Genomic DNA, 16,312 nt, shown 5'->3' with positions numbered 1-16,312 from the left:
ATTTGTCATCCACGCGTTCGTTCTGTGTACCTGCCATTCTTGACGCGCCTGCCAGCGCCAAAGCGAAACGTCAAAGTACGTGCAAAAGGGCGATGACGTTTCCAAGTTCCAGTTGTCACTAAAAAAAAGCGGAGATTGTTTATAAATTTTCTCAACAGTGTTTTGCGCTGCCGTGTCTTGCTTTTGTAAAGCATTTTTGGACCATTTTTCAACGCACGTAAGTTGTTTTCTTACTTTAACTTGTGTCGTTTTACATGGACGGTGTGCCCTGTTGGTAGAAATCATTAGGGCGAATGCAATAACATGCGCAATAACAAAGAAACTTTCTATGCCGTGGGATGGATATGCTGTGACGTGTACCTTCTTACCGGTCGGCGTACATGGTGTAAAGAATAAATATTCCAATGCCGTGTGAAATTTACACATAGTTCATTGCTTACTCTACTTCATTCACATTTATTTACCAGACAGTTAAGATTGATTCAACCTAACATTCCTTTCTGGATAATTAATTGGTATATTTCGAATGAACTGGCAATGGATTAGGTTAATCGGATGAAACGCACCGCACCGATACGAAGAACGCAGACAAAGAATTCATCAATGTTTAATGTACGTTATTTCCACTTGAACCGTCACACCGTCGCATGAAACATTCCGAACTCATTCCGACGAAATGGTAGCAGCTCGAAAAACGTATTAGTGCAATCAGCCACTGATTAGCTCTAAACCATTTCAGTTTGGTGTGGGTAAAGGCACAAAAGTTGGTCCGCAATGCGTAAATATCTCAATAGCCTATTTTCAACAAGCCATGCCGCATCGCAACATAGAATTCGGCACATTACGTGCAGCCTATGTAATGAAATGCTGTTGCGGTTAAAGCACACTGCCATCTATCGATGACCGATTTGTACCGACCCTGCTCTAATCCCGCATCTCTTTCCTTCTCACAGACACATCAACCCACCACACCAAGCCAACATGATTTCCGATGTGCAGCTGGCCGTGTTCTGCAACGTTCTCGGGGTGTTTCTCTTCCTGCTGGTCGTCGCATTCCACTACATAAACGCCAACATGGGAAGGTATGTAAAAAAGCGGCCCAATTCAACTGCAAAACCCCACCCACATACACCCACCAGCCCACTCGCAAGTGAATGTGCCAGTGAGGCCAATTATTGAGCAATGGGCACTAATTGAACTATCTTCATTTTGCATTCTTTTCTTTTTCCAATCCATCTGCCGCTTCCCCATTGCATCCAACGCACAACTCAACCGACCTGCTGACGATAACGATTCCGACTGGAATTTGTCGGAAAACCGAAACACATGATGCTCTGCTGGGCGGGGGCACACACGTGTGTGCGCATTTGCATGTGCCGAGTGCAGCATGCGAGGTGGTCCCGGATCGAGACACAAATGAAGCATTCCTACCTAATCCTGTACCGCTGCAGCCAACCATCCATCTGATTCTCTCCCCTCCTCTCCTGATGCAATGATGATGGGGCATTTCGGAGGGGGTGGACAGAACCACCCTACCACAAACGCAAAGGGACAACAACACCCTCCTCCCCAAGCAGCAAGCAAAAACGTGTCGCAAAATGTGCAATTGCTATAAACAATTATTTGTCACCTTTTCCTGCTCCTTCGCTGCATGAAGGACAACAGAACAAATAAAATCTCCTTACCACACACCCGGAACATTCGGTTCGAAGAGTACACCACACGTGGCATTACAGATTTTGTTTAAAAATATATTTCATCCAAAAAGAGCGTCAGAGAAAAAAAAACATTATAATCCTATACAATCTGTTTTAAAATATACGGTTCCGCGAACGGTTCTCTCTTTCTCTCTATCTTGTTCGCCCACCCTACTCCTTCGCTGTGTGTCTGGCGGAAGGGTAGGTAAAAATCGTACCAACCGCGCGTCACGTGTGCTCATGCGGGATTGGATGTGCGCTCCACACGTTTCGTTGTTGTCGTCACATTACAGTGTCCATCGGGATGCAAATCCACGTTGGTCTCTATTTTCCACTGCCCCGTCAGTTGCATCAGGTCTAATACTCCACCGGTTTTAAGTATGAATTTTCCTCGGTAGTATTTTTTGTACTGTAAAAAATAGTGAGAGAGAGAGAGAGAGAGAGAGAGAGAGAGAGAGAGAGAGAGAGAGAAAGGAAAAAGAGTGAGAACACAACCGGAAAGAGATTAATTACAATTTTCATCTTCGTTGCAGATGTGCTTCCAGGGAGGCGTTTAGGACTCGGTAAATCGAAGAAATTATTCAATCGTAATGATACGATTACGTTCGCTTCATTATCAATCGAGCTTTCAACAGTGGCCAAATTCTTGGAAATTCATCTCATTGCCATCACACCCCCTCGGAGGGTGACTGCGCACGTGCAACCTACCAATGGCTATCAACAATTGCGCTCAGGTCAATTACGACCGGATCGTTTGCGGTGTCCCTTGCCTGCAGCTGCTCGACCGTGTGCACAATCTTGCTGAACGTGGGCCGCTCGCCGGGATGCAAATTCCAGCAGGAATACATTAAATCGTACCTATGTGTGTGTAGAGAGTGAAGAAGAACAGGGAAGGTATTTAATTTGGTACAATTCATACTGGCTGTTTCGTTGCAGTGCAGTTTTCTCACAGCAGCTCGCTGCAGCTTTTCGGCCGCTCCATGCGGTAACCGCTCTCGAGATAGCGAAGCAACCGGTTGGTCGATATTGCCGGGTACGGGCTGCCCCCGAGGGTGCAGATCTCGTACAGCAGGATCCCGTACGACCAGACATCGCTCTGGGACGTGTAGACCTGGTGTGTCATCGATTCGAGCGCGAGCCACTTGATCGGCAGCTTGCCGTTGCTCGTTTTGCGGTACAGATTTTCCTGGTAAATATCGCGGCTCAGTCTGTCGGAATGGTAAAGTGGCATGGAGGGAGCAGGTAAAAATGTGTTTCACACAGACCGCATATTACGCCAACTTACCCGAAATCAGCTATCTTAACCGTATTACTATCACACACCAGCACGTTCCGGGCGGCCAGGTCACGATGCACCACCTTGTTGCGGGCGAGAAATTCCTAGACACGGTAAACGGGAGGGCACAAACCATTCGGCATTAATCGTTAGGTCTCCGTTTAAATGGTGGGCCTCCCACTTACCATCCCAAGTGCAATTTGGCGCGAAAATTCCAACAGCTGGCCACTGTTCGGTAGCGGATCCTCGTCCTCCTCCGACTGTGGCGAGCAGCTCTGATACCACCGATTCTCGACCGTATTGTTCGTTAGGGTCGAATCGACGGGCGCGCCGTGGCAGCTGCACGGCTTAATCCGCACACTTCCCTTCACGTCCTCACCCACCTCCCACGTTCCTTCGACAATTTCTACCGCATTTTTGCATGCATTTGTACAGTGCGCCAGTTGGGCCGTTTCGTCACCGTCGCTTTCGTCGCTGAACAGTGGGTACAGCTTGTTTTCGATGATTTGGGGCGATCGGGAGCGGGCACTACTACCATCACTGCCGCCGGCCAGCCCGAACGCTACCCCCAGCAGTGTCTGCCGGTGGTCGGAGATGTTTTTGTACGTCAGCGATTTCTTATCGTTCACGAACGAGGTGTCAAAGTTGAACACGTTCTCGGGCATTTTGTTGTTATCGAGCGAGGGCGTTAAGCATTCGTGTTCGGCCATCTCCAACGACCTGGTCGGTGGTGGTGGTGGCGGTGGTGGCGGTGATGGTAGTGTTGCTGTGATGTTTGTGCCAGAGGTGCCACCAATCGACCGCGTACCGGTGGTACGGTTCTGGCGCAATAGTCGTTGCCACTGGAGGCGCAAATAGTTGAGCAAATTGCCCCGGCCGCAGTACTCGGTGAGCAGCATCATCTTGCGCACATTCTTCGTACAGTGGCCGACTATGCCGACGATGTGGGGATGGGTGCCGACCGACTTCATGACCTCCATCTCGCGCCGAAACTCGAGGATGTCTTCCACCCGTGGACATTCTTAGCAGGGGGCGTAGAGAGAATGAGTAAGAAAGAGAGAGAGAGAGAGATAGAGAGAGAGAGAAAGAGAAAGAGAGAAAAACAATCAATAAATAAAAGCTAAATATTTGCAAATTTGACTTCAAAATCTTGGGATAATGAGTCGATGCCTTACGATTGTGATCTTAGCATCATCTACCCCCCATACAAGCAGGAAGCCAGGTTGGACTGTAATAACTATATGGATCGTTAACCTTTAGGATTGACTTGAATGCTGAAAATTCTTGCCTCGGGGTAAGGGTCTGGACTTGGCTGTCTCCAATTCAATTTGGTGCTAGAGAGGACCATCCAATGCTTCAAGGCGGAGACTTTGGGAACCTTCTTCAACAAGTAAACCCAAATCCTGGCATACGTTGATTATGTAGGCGTCACTGGTCTGTGGATATTCCATGTTGCAAAAGCCTTCCAAGAGAATGAGCAGGCGGCAGAGAACTTCGGACAAGTGACTTCATACTATCAAGACCTATTTAGAGGTGACGTACGAATAGGTGAATGTCCTCAGGGATGTCATCTATCTCGGGTCAGCTCAGATAGCTGCATAAAAACTGAATTGCACGCAAAGATGCTGGCTTCCAATCGGCCATTCTATAGCTGGAGGAAGTAGTTCATCTCAAAGAACCTATAACCTATACCAATGCGGTTGTATCGCCGGATAAGTAAGTAAGTAAGTGTTGTGGGCAGCCGTGCCGACCCCTGGACTTGCCGTGGCAGTTGCGCTGCCACCGGTCAACGTCCAGGGGGACGACAGTGTGTACACGCACACTGTCGCACACACTAAGCGCGCAAGACTTAGTGTGTGCCGAGCGCCGAGCAGAGTGTGTTTGCGAGCCGATCGAGCAGGAGCTCTCGGCAGGGGCGCTCGGTGCGGGTGGTGCGCGGCCACTGCACGTATTATTTTAAAGTGTATTGTGTATTGTGTATCTTATTTATTTTGTATGTTGTACGAGTGTAATAAAATATTTAAGTACAAAAGTACAAACATAACAGTAAGTATAACTATAACCTATCACATACGCCTGTGAGCTACACAAATGGAACATTGTACAAATTGGACAAACAATCTCTTTAGATGTGTTAGAGCGGAAGATGCTCAGAAAGAAACTTTGAGGGAAGGATAATGGAGGAACCGCTACAGCCCGCAAAACCCCTGTAGGTTCTGTAGACGTCCGCCATAAAGGCCAGAATAAATAATTGACAAACGAACTTACCTTTCAGCATCTTTACCGCTACCGGTTGGGCCGGTTCGCCATCGTCACCGGTCCGCTGCAGTACGCCCTTGCGCACCAGCCCGAACGCACCCTCGCCCAGCATGTCGTGCAGCTTGATGTGCTCCATCTCGATCTCCAGCTCGTCGTTGATCGGGGCAATCAGGTCGGGCGAGAACGGGTGGCTGGTGGCAAGCAGATCCTGCATCTGCTTGGACGTCGGCTCAAACTCCGTGCTCGGATCGACCGGTGCCTTTTGCTCCAGTTCCTGTATAAAGGATTGTATGAATGAGGCACCCTTTTGAGGCTACTGCTTTGAATTTCATCCAACACACGATGAACACACAAACCTTGAAGTACTCGCACCGTTCCTCGTACCGCTTCAGCTTTGCCCGTCGCCGGCAGATGAGGGAGATGGATATCTTCAACAGCCCGATCATCAGCACCGGCGTCAGTATGATGAACACCAGCTTCGTCCGTATCCAGGATTCCGAGCTAACGCGCCCAATTTGAAGCGCTTTGATGGTATTTTCCGACGACACGCCGACCCTGGAGTAGGCGGCCACCAGCACCTCAAAGTGTGGTCCAAACATTTCGAACGATTCTATCAACACTCCAACGGCATCCTGCGAACAGAAAATTAGGAACAGAGCATTGCTTGAATATCTCCAACTCCAGCTAGTGAGGCACTTCACTACCCTACCCCGGTTAGATTTTTCGTCACAGAATTGCCCGGCTCTTCCGTTTCGGGATTGTGCAGATCGAACACCTTCACCACGTAGGAGTCGGGTGCGATCGTGGGCCGGTCCCAGCTGATGTTGAGCTGATAGTGGTCGCCGTACAGTGGGACCTGCGTCACCCGTACATTCGTGATAGGTTCCGGCGCTAGAGAGAAAATCAATATTTCGAAGGAGAGAAGCAATTTTTAAGGTTTTCGGTCAGCTGTCCTGGCTGTTTGTTGTGAACTTTCGATGCTTACCGCAAACCTGTGTACCATTCGTATGGTTGGTACAGCTCGGCGTGTGGAACGACTGCCAGTGCAGTTGGCTTTCGCGCATCGCGTTCTGCGTGTTCTTCGACCGCACTGCAATCATATAATTAGCGCTCAGCTTCAACGCTTTGATCGTGTACTTGTACAGCACTTCCGACTGGGTGAATTGAGGGTAAAATTAAAGCAGTAGTTTGTGTTATAAATTATCTTCTAGCCAAGCTGGAGCATCCTCCCCGTGCCTTACCTGCTGCACGTCGATCGGTTTGAGCAGAAAATCGGGCGAATAGCTGGCATGGCAGACGATCTCGTAGTGGCAGGTCCTGTCTACAAGTCGAAGGAGGGAAACCCGTGAAAAGCGGAAATCGGGTGAAGGCATCGGGGGTGGCCCAGCAATACCTACCTTTCGCTGGCGTCCAGGAGATGACGGCATCGACCAGCCGGCTGTCCCGCGCGTTAGTCTCGAACCGCTCCACCATGATGTCGGTAACGATGCCGGGCATGTAGTCGTGCGGCAGCGTCCGGTACTGGTGCTTCTCGACGTAGTAGTACTCGTACTCGGACGTCAGCATGGTGGCCGTCACGTTGTACCGCCTGTTCGGCGCAAGGTTCTCGATCTTCACCAGCGATGCATTGCTCTGCCAGGAAAGGAGGGGGAAAAGAGGAACAATTAAAAAAAAAACACACACACAAATTCCTTTACAATACAGCTTCCAAGCGCGATCGTGAATCAATCGATCAGAAATTCCAATTCTGAGTCGAAGTAAACGGAGCCAAACACGTGGGGCACATTCTTCGCGCAGCGCGCCGTTGTCAGGGGTAACGTAATGTAAACGCTTCGCAACGCAGCACCACCGCAACAACGCGGGTGTGTTGGTGCGTTCGTGGTGGCAAACGCTTCACCGCCAGCCAACCCCGTTGCTTGGTGGTGTGCGTGCTGGCAGCGACGGCGCTGCGCTTCAGTGTTTTGTTTGACGTTCCAGCGAAGGGGTGCCTCGCGAGAAATCACCACAAAGCAACACACAAAACAACGAGCCGCGCGTGTGTGTGTCTGTGTGCGTGCGTTTACAGAAAGAAACAGCCCGTGAATTGAGAAAAGAAATCGCGGTGCTGGCGAATGGAAGCTGCGCTTCCCGTTGCGTCCCGTGATTCACTGTGAGCAGCAGACATTTGGCGACCGTGGCACGCGCGATGTTACGCAGTCGGGCACGCCAGCGTTTGGGACAAATTTAGCTGTTCGGCCGAAGGCTGCCTCCGTGAACCTCCGTCGAGCTGTATACCGCGGAACGGGTATCGAGTGAGTCTTGTCTTGTGTGCAAAGGAAAGTGTGTCAGTTGCTCGGTGGGCGGTATAGTGCAGCGGCAGGTTCACGGTTCCGGTTTGATAGTTGCCAAAGTGTGTGCCTTTGATAACAGGTTAGCTTCGTGTTGGAACGTTTCCAGACTGCAAGTGTGACTACAGTGTTGCGGCATTCGAAGCGACCACATTCTTCCCCAAACGAGATGTGACGGAATCTGCCGTCTCGCTAGCCTTCGAGAACGACGACTCCAAACCTTCCCCTTCCAGAAAAGGTAATTAAGCTGGGCGTGTTAATATACTGCGTGTTTCACGTTAAAAACGCTAAAACGTCACCGCCGGTTTGCCACATCATAATTGGCAACTCCACCGGAGCGTAGCATGGCGGCGCTCGGTCCGTTCCAAGGTTCATGCAGCATCATACAGGGCCTTCCTGTGTGTTGTCATAGCAACGCACTCGGAGGGATGATGCAAAGCTCTTAACCTCCACGTACTAAAGTCTTGTATCCTTGCCTTCCCCTAAAAACAGCAGTGCAATGTCGTCGTCCGGTGCGACCAAGAGCAAGCCGAAGAAGACCAGCAATCTGCGCATACTGTGGATACCGGGGCGCAAAAAGCACAACCGCAAGGGTTCGTACAGCACGACGAAGAATGGGCTGCCGCAGACGTACGGGATGCAGCCGCGCAAGAACGAATCGTGGACGCTTGGTGGCGCGATGAATCATAGCAAAATTATAAATGCGTAAGTTTTTTTCTTCTGTTTTTGCTGTAGGAGGTGTTTCACGAACCCGACCACTGTTTGCATGATTTGCACCACTGTTTGGGGGTGATTTGCAAAAAAAAAAACAAACCAACCGAAATCATGGTTTTGATAAAGGAAATTCCAAACCACCATCGTGATGCTGCAGAGAGGAGAGGGTAACTGTTCGGTTGCCTTTCGCCGGTTTTTTGTTTTGTTTGTTCGTCTGTTGCCAAAATCTCTCGTGCAGATTGGTACATTATCATAACCTGTACCACAGTGCCCGAGCAACATGAGGTTGAATTCGTTTAAGGGGGAGAGAGGCGTAGTAGACTCGCATGGGTGGAAATAGGAGAAACAGTATTGCAATCATTTTGCATGAGCTGGTAATTTAAATCGGTTTCAGTGTTCCGGGAAAGCATTCCGATGCATGAGATTATTAACGCCATCTGCATCGCTCAATTGGTATTGATAGTGATGAGAAGATGGCTTGTTGATTGACTGTTGTGATGTTTGATCTTTTTTTTTTGCTTTAAAACTCAACAGACCACGCGTGGTTCCATTGAAACGGGATTACAATACAAGAACAAAATAAATAACCGCTTAAACACGGAAAAAAACAAATTGAGGAGTAGTAGGTGAAGATAAAAACGACACGAGATGAATGATAAAAATAATTTACTGTTTATGCCCCAGTAAATGTTGTTTTGGGCGAATTTTGACATTTGAAAGCTATAAAATTATGAACTATTTATAACATGATGTACTGTTAGGAGGTATCCATTATTGTTAGGAGGTATCCAAAAATGTGCACACGCAAAAGAAGTAACGTTCCACGTGAAGAGCTAAATTGATAAACCGGGAGTAAAAATGTGTGAAAGTACTATGAAAAAATTAGAATAGCAAGGTGACTCCTGCCGTTGTGTAACTCAAAGGAATTTTGTAAGGATCTGCTTCATTTCTGTAAATAATTTAGTTGCACTTCATGGGTTGTCCGGAAGACTTTCGTCTTACTGCGATAAAAATCCACTGTATTTAGAAACCAATACTAAATCGGCTTTTCAGAAGATAAGAATCGACGCTTAATTGATATTGTTGAAACCTCAGATTTAACTCCTCATGTAGGAGACGTATTGTTGGTTTAAAGATAACCAACAAATTACACGCCACTCCACGAGCTTTACTGCCTATTTCTTCAGACGACGAGTTTGCCGATGTTTGCCTTCAACGCATCCTGCAGCATGTCAAGCATCTTATGCGTGAAGAAGAAATCATTAGGTATTTAAACTTATTTTAGACTACACATGTACACGTCTATGACTATACACAGTCACATTTTTAATGGACTTTCACTGCGAAATAATGTTTCATTGGAGCTACCGAAAGCTGGGGTGACATCGTGTATTTTCCAACTACTTTTTATTACATTATTGATTAGCGAACCGATTTAAAATACATCGTTACTGGAAAAGATCAATAAATTCTAAACCGAAAATCTAAACAGACTTTCAGTCCACAAATCATAAATATTTTATGTTGAACATAGAACCTCCAGTTTCAAACAGTAAGCGAAGCGTTTTGAAAGGCTTAGGAAAATGCGATATTTATTTTACGTCCATATTCTAGATGCGCGGATGTCTCCAAATCAGCATACTCGTTGTCGTATCTTGAGAGCAGAGTCTGTACTTTCCCACATTATAATTTAATCAACTGCTTGCGAGTAGCTAAGCAGAGTGAAAGACTGGAAAAAAGGTATTTCGTAGAGCACTTGTAACCTTTGCGAGATGCGCTTCTTGGAACAGGGATGATCTCGAAAGCCAAATCCCGTTGCCCAACCTTAATCCAATAAGAGGATCACCAACGGCAAACCCCATAAAAGTAGTTGGTGAGTTTTTGGGAGACGTGTTTATTCCCAGCCATTTCAACACACGGATTCCTCCAGCACGCTTGGCACGCGCGCGCGCTCGCCGAAATCTGGAGCCTCTTTACATCAACGTACCCGCGGGGATAGAGGCAGGAAACATTTGTTTATGATTTGTTTATATGGCAAACTTCCCCGTGCCAGCCAGCCAGCCTTCTTTCCCGTTACGTTCAAGCGCAGAACGAGACATTCGAACGGAATGTCCCCAGTTCCACAGCTGCTGCCATGACTCTACATATGGCACGCGATAAGGCATAATAAAGAGAGGAAGAGAGAGAGAGACCAACACAGAACAAGTACGAAAAAGTATGCTTTACCCTCAACGAGCGACACACGATTGACAACACGGAACGACAGGTTCGACGGGAGGAGAGTCCGATTCCAATTTCCACATGCTCACCCGTGACACGATATCACATTCCGGTGCAGCACACGAAAACAGGCATCGCTTTTATGCTCCATTTTTTCCCCTCTGCTATTGCACTTGACTCTCCAGGTCACCCGCCCGCATTTCGCGTTCGGACAGAAAGGGGGAGGTGTGCGAGCTGCCGCTACAGTGTGTTGGTGGGTCGTTTGTGTGCACCACGCGCTCGCCGCCTTCGCCCCTTGTCGCACAGGGCGGAGTCGCCCCTACTTGTCACACCGTTCGCTGGAGACAACACATCAACCTATCAAACACACCTTGCAGTGTGTGTCTCCTCATGTAGTGTGCGGGTGGCAGCAGTGTCGTCTAACAGTGGCCCACCACCACCACTCCCCGTTGGATTCTATGCTCGTGTGTGTCGTTCCTTGCGTTTGCGATTTACGCGCGATTTATCGCCAGTCTCGTTCGAGTTACCGCGCGAGTTGATCGATGGCGTCCGCGAGTCGTGTGCTGCTGCCGTTGCTGCCGTTACGCTAATTTTTGTCGGCACTTGGGGCCAAAGGTGACCCCCGTTGCACTAGGCAGCAGTTCGTTCGCCAGAGTAACAGTGTGGCGCGCGTTTTGGGAAAGATCTCGGGACCACTGCTCGGATGGTGGATTGTGTGTTGAAGGTGGCCAGGAGGACGTTTCAATTTCGATGATAGTGTTTTTTTTTTCGTTGTTTTCCACCATGATGATGATGATCAAACAGCAGAAAGCCCGAAAGCAGGAACCGATACAGCGGGTGCGGGTCGTGTTACGGTATGTGATGTGTGGGTGGCGGTGGTGCTTCGATGCAGCACCACCACCGCTGTGTTGTACGCATTATCAATTTACAATCGATTTACAAGTGTATCCACGGGTCTGTTGCACCTATCAATCCAGTTTGGAATGTTCATTTTTTTCTGTTTTTTGGGATGGGGAGCGACGGGAATAAAGGCACTTAAATAACAATTTACTGCTGCTGCGGGCAGGGTGGTGTGATGGATTTGAAATACAAACAACACCCGTTGCTGTTGCTGTAGCTGTAGCTCTCTCGGCGGGGTTGTGCTATGATAACAGCACACTTACGAGCACAATTACATACCGCAGCCTCGGTATGATAAAAACGAGAGCAGAAACATGATGCCAGTGTTAATTACAATTCGCTTTCTGTGCTAACACAGCCCCAAACGGGGCTGAGGTACGGGGGACGAAGGTTAAATGGAGGGAGTAACGTGTGTCTGTCACATCCATATCGATCACGATATGAAGGTGGCACAGAACAGACGCACTCTGTTATGATGCTCCCGTGCCTCCAAAACTAGCGACGGGAACAGTCCCCCTTTACTTGTTTTTAGCGTTGAAGAGGAAAGTGCTAACGATACCTAAACAGTGCGCGAGAATGGGTTTTGTTTACATTGTACATGCGTTTTGCCGGCACAGGGGGGAAAAAGAACTGAAATGAAACACAATGTGCTGTACCGGAATTAAAACATTGGGAGAACATTGGGTTGAATTGTAGCACGAAGAGCACTGGCTCAGCGTATCGCAATAGTGTAAATTTGAGCTACACTACCACTATCATTTGTTTCGAGAGGTGGAATAGAACAAAATGTATGCAAAACACTTGTTCCTATCAAATACATAACTTATTTTGTCCGTTTCGATTGAAAAATACGGTAAATTTACGGAACTTGTAAGATAGGCACAGGCGTATGATACTTCTAGTAGAGTGTTTCAGATTTTCGCCGCTAGATGCTAGATAGTGAAGATTACGAGTATACTAGCATGTACGGTTCTTGCACCTAATAGTGATGTTTTGTCTGGAGTGAAGAATTAACTCCGACATCTACCGACATCTTCTCCAGAATTCCTGAAGAAATCATGCGAGTCAGAGCCACTTCGGTTGACACTGGACGACTCCAGATGACTCCAAACGAGTCCAGACGAATCCTGAAAGCTCATATATACTGAATCCTATCCAGAATTAACACCACACTCACACACGTAATTCCGAACGAAACTACTTGACGCCGGAATGACTCCGGCTGAAGGACTCTGGATGAATTCGGACGGCTTCGGTTGAATTTGAATGGAATTCCGACAACTTCAGAATAAATCCGACCACCTGCAAGATAAATCTGAACGGCTTTGGACATTTTCTGACAACTCCAGCTGAAATCTGGATGAGTTCGAACAACTACGGACGACTTCAGACAACTCTGGACGACTCTGGACGATAGCCGAATGAATTCAAACGACTACAGATGAGTCCGGAGGATTCTGGTTGGGAATGCAAAACTAACTCAATATTGAAAATGAAAATGACCCGTAATAGTGTCGCCTTGGCATTGATTTTTTTAGACACTTTACACATCCACTTTAATTCAATCTTGTTTAGATTGATATAATGTCATCCGAGCTCGTTCAGACACGTTCGGTCTATCTAGTGCCTGATAAAATCGGACAATACAAGAGCTGTTAGGTAGAACCTAGGTGTCTAGGTAAATATAGGTGTCCCATTTTGAATGTTCAGCATGTAAAAAGCAGCCTTCATCATTTGCACAGCAGTATTTGCTTAAATTGAGCACATGGTTGTGTAGTTTTCTGTTTGGCCCAGCCAAACATTACCGAATTGAAAGAATGAAATGCGTCTAAAATTTAAGTGGTAAGTCTGATTATAGACTGATACCTCAATGGCAAAAGAGGCATTGAAACGATCATAGGAAAAGTGAATACTCATCGTGATGAGCTGCAAAATTTAACGCACTCGCACAATCTTGCTCAAACGCAGAGTGGTTCTCCTGGGTGGATTTGTAGCGAAACGTTGATTATTCAAACAGCAACAGCTAGCTCGTAAACCAGTTTTCATTTTTTGGGCAATGACGATGGCCCGTTACCCTCCAACACACACTTGCCGAGAAGGGGGGGTGTGATGAGCGTAAAAGGGGGTGTATGCAAAAAAAGAAGAACCAAATCACCCATTGTCGATGAGAGAAGCACCACATAAACTGCTGCGTTATGTCGGCCGTTTGCTCATTTGATACAGTGGCGGAATGGCCGACCGTGCATTTCCCCTTGCGTGCGCGTACGTAGCCCAACACGGTGAGCTTTTCCAATGGATATATGAGCGCAATTTATGTTTTAGATTGTTTTTTTTTTGTTTTTTCTATTGGGACAAAACCCAATGTTTTCTCTTAATTTTAATCCGGATTTGAAGTGCAGATGGGGTTGGGGTTGAAAGCGAAACAAAAGGAAACATAATTATATTAAATGTTATAACCCATCGAGGGAGGGCCTTTGGCGAAATTGATTGCACCATACGCGTTAGCCGCGAGAGATGCTGCCGCTTGCCGCGTACCTTGTCATGTGTTTTTCCATCGTACCCCCGAATTTCACCCCTTAATCCACATGATCGATGTAGATGTCGGGGGACAAAACCTTGAAGTCGTGTCGTAGTGCTCTCTCTCGCTCTCTTCTTTGCGCCACCAACGTTGTTGGCCACTCCACACTCCAGACAAAACAAAGGAGAAAAGAGCAAAGGAAACGGCTATGCGAAACATCCGATCCTCACCGGCTTCCACACACACTCACACAGACACGTCCGTGTGTTGCCATTTTTCGCAAAGGGCAGCAAAAAAGCAGGGCAACCAGGGCACGATGACATTAATGCTCGGATGTACGAAGAAGGCAGCAAAACGTACCCTTCCCCCGTTTCACACATCCGCTTACGGCTTCCGAGTAAGGGTGGCCGTGCGAGTATGTGTGTGGCCATGTCCCATGTGATATAACCACTCCGAGGGCAGTGGTTTACCTTCGCGAGGATGAGCAGTGCTACGGTGGACGTGAACGGATTCAATCGTTCGCAATTGTTGTTAAATTGCTCGTGTGAAGCCCTTTTTTGTTTGTTTGGAAGCCGTTAAAGATGGAACTGGTGATTGTACCTTGCTATCGGTTTGGGTCAAAATCTAGCACCGTATTGCCAAGGTCTGTGTGTGTGTGTGGCGGGGAAGCATCCAAATAGAAACAGACCGCGTGCGTGCGAGTTTTCGCGTGTCGTCCGCTTCTTTACGCGCGACCCTACAGTTCCGACGATTGTTGTAGCAATTTCTTTTTCAGAGATCTGCACGAGAACAACCTGGACGTTGCGAGCATCGTGACGACGGCGGCCACTGGCAGCGCGATGGCCGCGATGGTCAAAGCCAACGAAACACCGACCGTTGAAGTGCAGCAGCAACAGCAGCAGCAGCTTGATCAGCAGCTATTGAACGAACCCTGCCCATCGACCAGTACCGGTAAGGGAGGACAGCAGCAGGCCGGCACGCCGCAGATAGTGGTGGGCACGATAGAGCTGAACAATTTAAATGGGGACGTTGCAAACCACAAGGTAAGGAGTGATTCCACTTCGCTCTTTAAATGGATTTTTTTTTTCTTAAACGAGTCCTAATGAGCACCTTCTTTCCGCGTCCTTCCAGCAAGAAAAGGAGATCGGCACGAGCAACCAGTTCGAGACGCTCACCCTGATCGACGAGGACGACGAGGAGGAAAAGGATCGGAACTGCTCGAACGCACACTCCTCCTCGTCGTTGCTTTCCTCCAACAACGACAATCGGTCGGCGGAGGAAAACAACTTGCACAACGCGTCAACGCTCGCGATCGGTGAGCAGCACCGGCGGCGCAGTCGTCGGCGTAGCAGCCAGAAGGATCGCCGTAGCGCCGAGGACATCGATTCGATCGATCAAGCCGACAGTGCGGTCGATGTGCGGCACGATGAGGAAGAACCGAACGTGTTTGATGATGAGGTGCAGGAAGAGGATCAGAAGCAGCACCAGCACCAGAAGGCGGGCTCCAGTCCCAACCCCAGTGCTGCCGCTGTTCGCCGGCGCAAGAACCAACGGCAACGATCGCGACAGCGAAGATCACCGGCCCTGGTACAGCGGGACCAGGTGGATGGGGGGGATGGCGAGGAGCAGAAGGAACCGTACGAGAAGGCCGTCACCTGTCTGTACTGGTCGCTGGCGTGTTGGGATTGTAACATTTCCTAAGGCAGTGCGGGGCTGTTCTTGCCTTCTCAGGTTCTCCTCGAGCATCGGGAGACACTTTAGTTTTAGATATGGTAGAGTGTAGGACAGCAGCAGCAATGTGTTTGCCACAGCACGGACAACGTTTAAAGATGACCCGAATGCTCAAAACGTGCACCGGAAGGGTTGCAATCTTAAAAAAAACCGCTTCAGATAGTGATAGAGTGAGGAGGCGGAAGAAAGCACAACAAGAAAACTTAAGGCAGCTTTGGAAAAACGAGTTTTGCATCAATGTGTGGGGGAAGTCTGAGCAGTAGTCAGCCATTCAGCATGAAGCAATATATAGAAATCTCAGTATTTTTGCCTTTTTTACACACCTTAGCACGAAAATGATCGTAAATTTAAACTTATTTTTTGACAAAATGTACACCAAACCAAGGATCGCATGTGTGCGTTTTGGAAAAAAAAAATTTAAAAAGATGCAATGAACGTAATTTATGACAAATTTTATACAAAATTCTACAACTTTTGAATCATTTACCGGTTGGCATAAAGGGAAGCAAATTGTCAAATTGCTAGGAAACGATGTAAATTATTCTGTGCATCCCATCCTCCCCACGGAAGAGTGTAAGTTTACACCGAAAATGCACTATTTATGAAGGCAGTCAATAAATGTAGTGATTAGATTTTTGTATAGAAACACAGCAACACAGCAATACTGGAA

The 16,312-nt window shown here is 47.9% G+C and overlaps 3 protein-coding genes across 18 annotated transcripts in view; 2 read left to right on the top strand and 1 right to left on the bottom strand.

Annotated features, from left to right (window-relative positions):
* The first annotated feature begins 104 nt into the window (after positions 1-104).
* Positions 105-1,716, top strand: LOC121592602 (dolichyl-diphosphooligosaccharide--protein glycosyltransferase subunit 4). The gene is made up of 3 exons (XM_041914221.1): positions 105-217; positions 954-1,082; positions 1,387-1,716. Exons 2-3 carry the CDS (start codon positions 982-984, stop codon positions 1,418-1,420), a joined length of 135 nt encoding a protein of 44 aa, XP_041770155.1. The 5' UTR covers positions 105-217; positions 954-981; the 3' UTR covers positions 1,421-1,716.
* Positions 1,717-1,735: 19 nt separating this feature from the next.
* The window catches only part of LOC121592595 (tyrosine-protein kinase receptor torso), a 38,002-nt gene continuing 23,425 nt past the window's right edge, over positions 1,736-16,312 (bottom strand). For 12 of the 13 annotated variants that reach the window (XM_041914203.1, XM_041914199.1, XM_041914202.1 and 9 more), the window contains 11 exons: positions 6,630-6,864; positions 6,474-6,553; positions 6,218-6,386; positions 5,942-6,123; positions 5,589-5,864; positions 5,242-5,506; positions 3,159-3,994; positions 2,983-3,077; positions 2,648-2,905; positions 2,406-2,555; positions 1,736-2,106 (listed from right to left, as the gene is read on the bottom strand). In XM_041914203.1, the coding sequence (XP_041770137.1) occupies positions 2,055-2,106; positions 2,406-2,555; positions 2,648-2,905; positions 2,983-3,077; positions 3,159-3,994; positions 5,242-5,506; positions 5,589-5,864; positions 5,942-6,123; positions 6,218-6,386; positions 6,474-6,553; positions 6,630-6,864 (2,598 nt within the window). In that variant the 3' untranslated portion in view covers positions 1,736-2,054. Of the gene's footprint in view, positions 2,107-2,405; positions 2,556-2,647; positions 2,906-2,982; positions 3,078-3,158; positions 3,995-5,241; positions 5,507-5,588; positions 5,865-5,941; positions 6,124-6,217; positions 6,387-6,473; positions 6,554-6,629; positions 6,865-13,928; positions 13,948-16,312 lie in introns of those variants that run through there. The other variant, XM_041914211.1, reaches the window with a different exon arrangement.
* Positions 7,176-16,312, top strand: LOC121592600 (transcription initiation factor TFIID subunit 11). 4 transcript variants are annotated; one of them, XM_041914218.1, is made up of 4 exons: positions 7,176-7,797; positions 8,055-8,264; positions 14,672-14,954; positions 15,043-16,312. In XM_041914218.1, exons 2-4 carry the CDS (start codon positions 8,059-8,061, stop codon positions 15,610-15,612), a joined length of 1,059 nt encoding a protein of 352 aa, XP_041770152.1. In that variant the 5' UTR covers positions 7,176-7,797; positions 8,055-8,058; the 3' UTR covers positions 15,613-16,312. The 4 variants fall into 4 exon arrangements, with proteins under 4 accessions (XP_041770152.1, XP_041770151.1, XP_041770153.1 ...); XM_041914217.1 differs by having other exon boundaries at positions 8,052-8,264; XM_041914219.1 differs by having other exon boundaries at positions 7,177-7,797; positions 8,052-8,264; positions 14,687-14,954.

Source organism: Anopheles merus, chromosome 2L (assembly GCF_017562075.2).
Source record: "Anopheles merus strain MAF chromosome 2L, AmerM5.1, whole genome shotgun sequence".
Taxonomy (NCBI): Eukaryota; Metazoa; Arthropoda; class Insecta; order Diptera; family Culicidae; genus Anopheles; species Anopheles merus.
This window is presented reverse-complemented; position numbering and strand designations above follow the sequence as displayed.

What these genes read in the sequence shown, in the direction of transcription:
- LOC121592602 (XM_041914221.1), top strand. Translation starts at nt 982, where the DNA reads ATGATTTCCGATGTGCAGCTGGCCGTGTTCTGCAACGTTCTCGGGGTG. An exon ending in ATAAACGCCAACATGGGAAG is followed by an intron (nt 1,083 to 1,386) that starts GTATGTAAAAAA and finishes TGCCGAGTGCAG; the next exon opens with CATGCGAGGTGGTCCCGGAT.
- LOC121592600 (XM_041914218.1), top strand. Translation starts at nt 8,059, where the DNA reads ATGTCGTCGTCCGGTGCGACCAAGAGCAAGCCGAAGAAGACCAGCAAT. An exon ending in CATAGCAAAATTATAAATGC is followed by an intron (nt 8,265 to 14,671) that starts GTAAGTTTTTTT and finishes CGATTGTTGTAG; the next exon opens with CAATTTCTTTTTCAGAGATC. An exon ending in GGGACGTTGCAAACCACAAG is followed by an intron (nt 14,955 to 15,042) that starts GTAAGGAGTGAT and finishes GCGTCCTTCCAG; the next exon opens with CAAGAAAAGGAGATCGGCAC.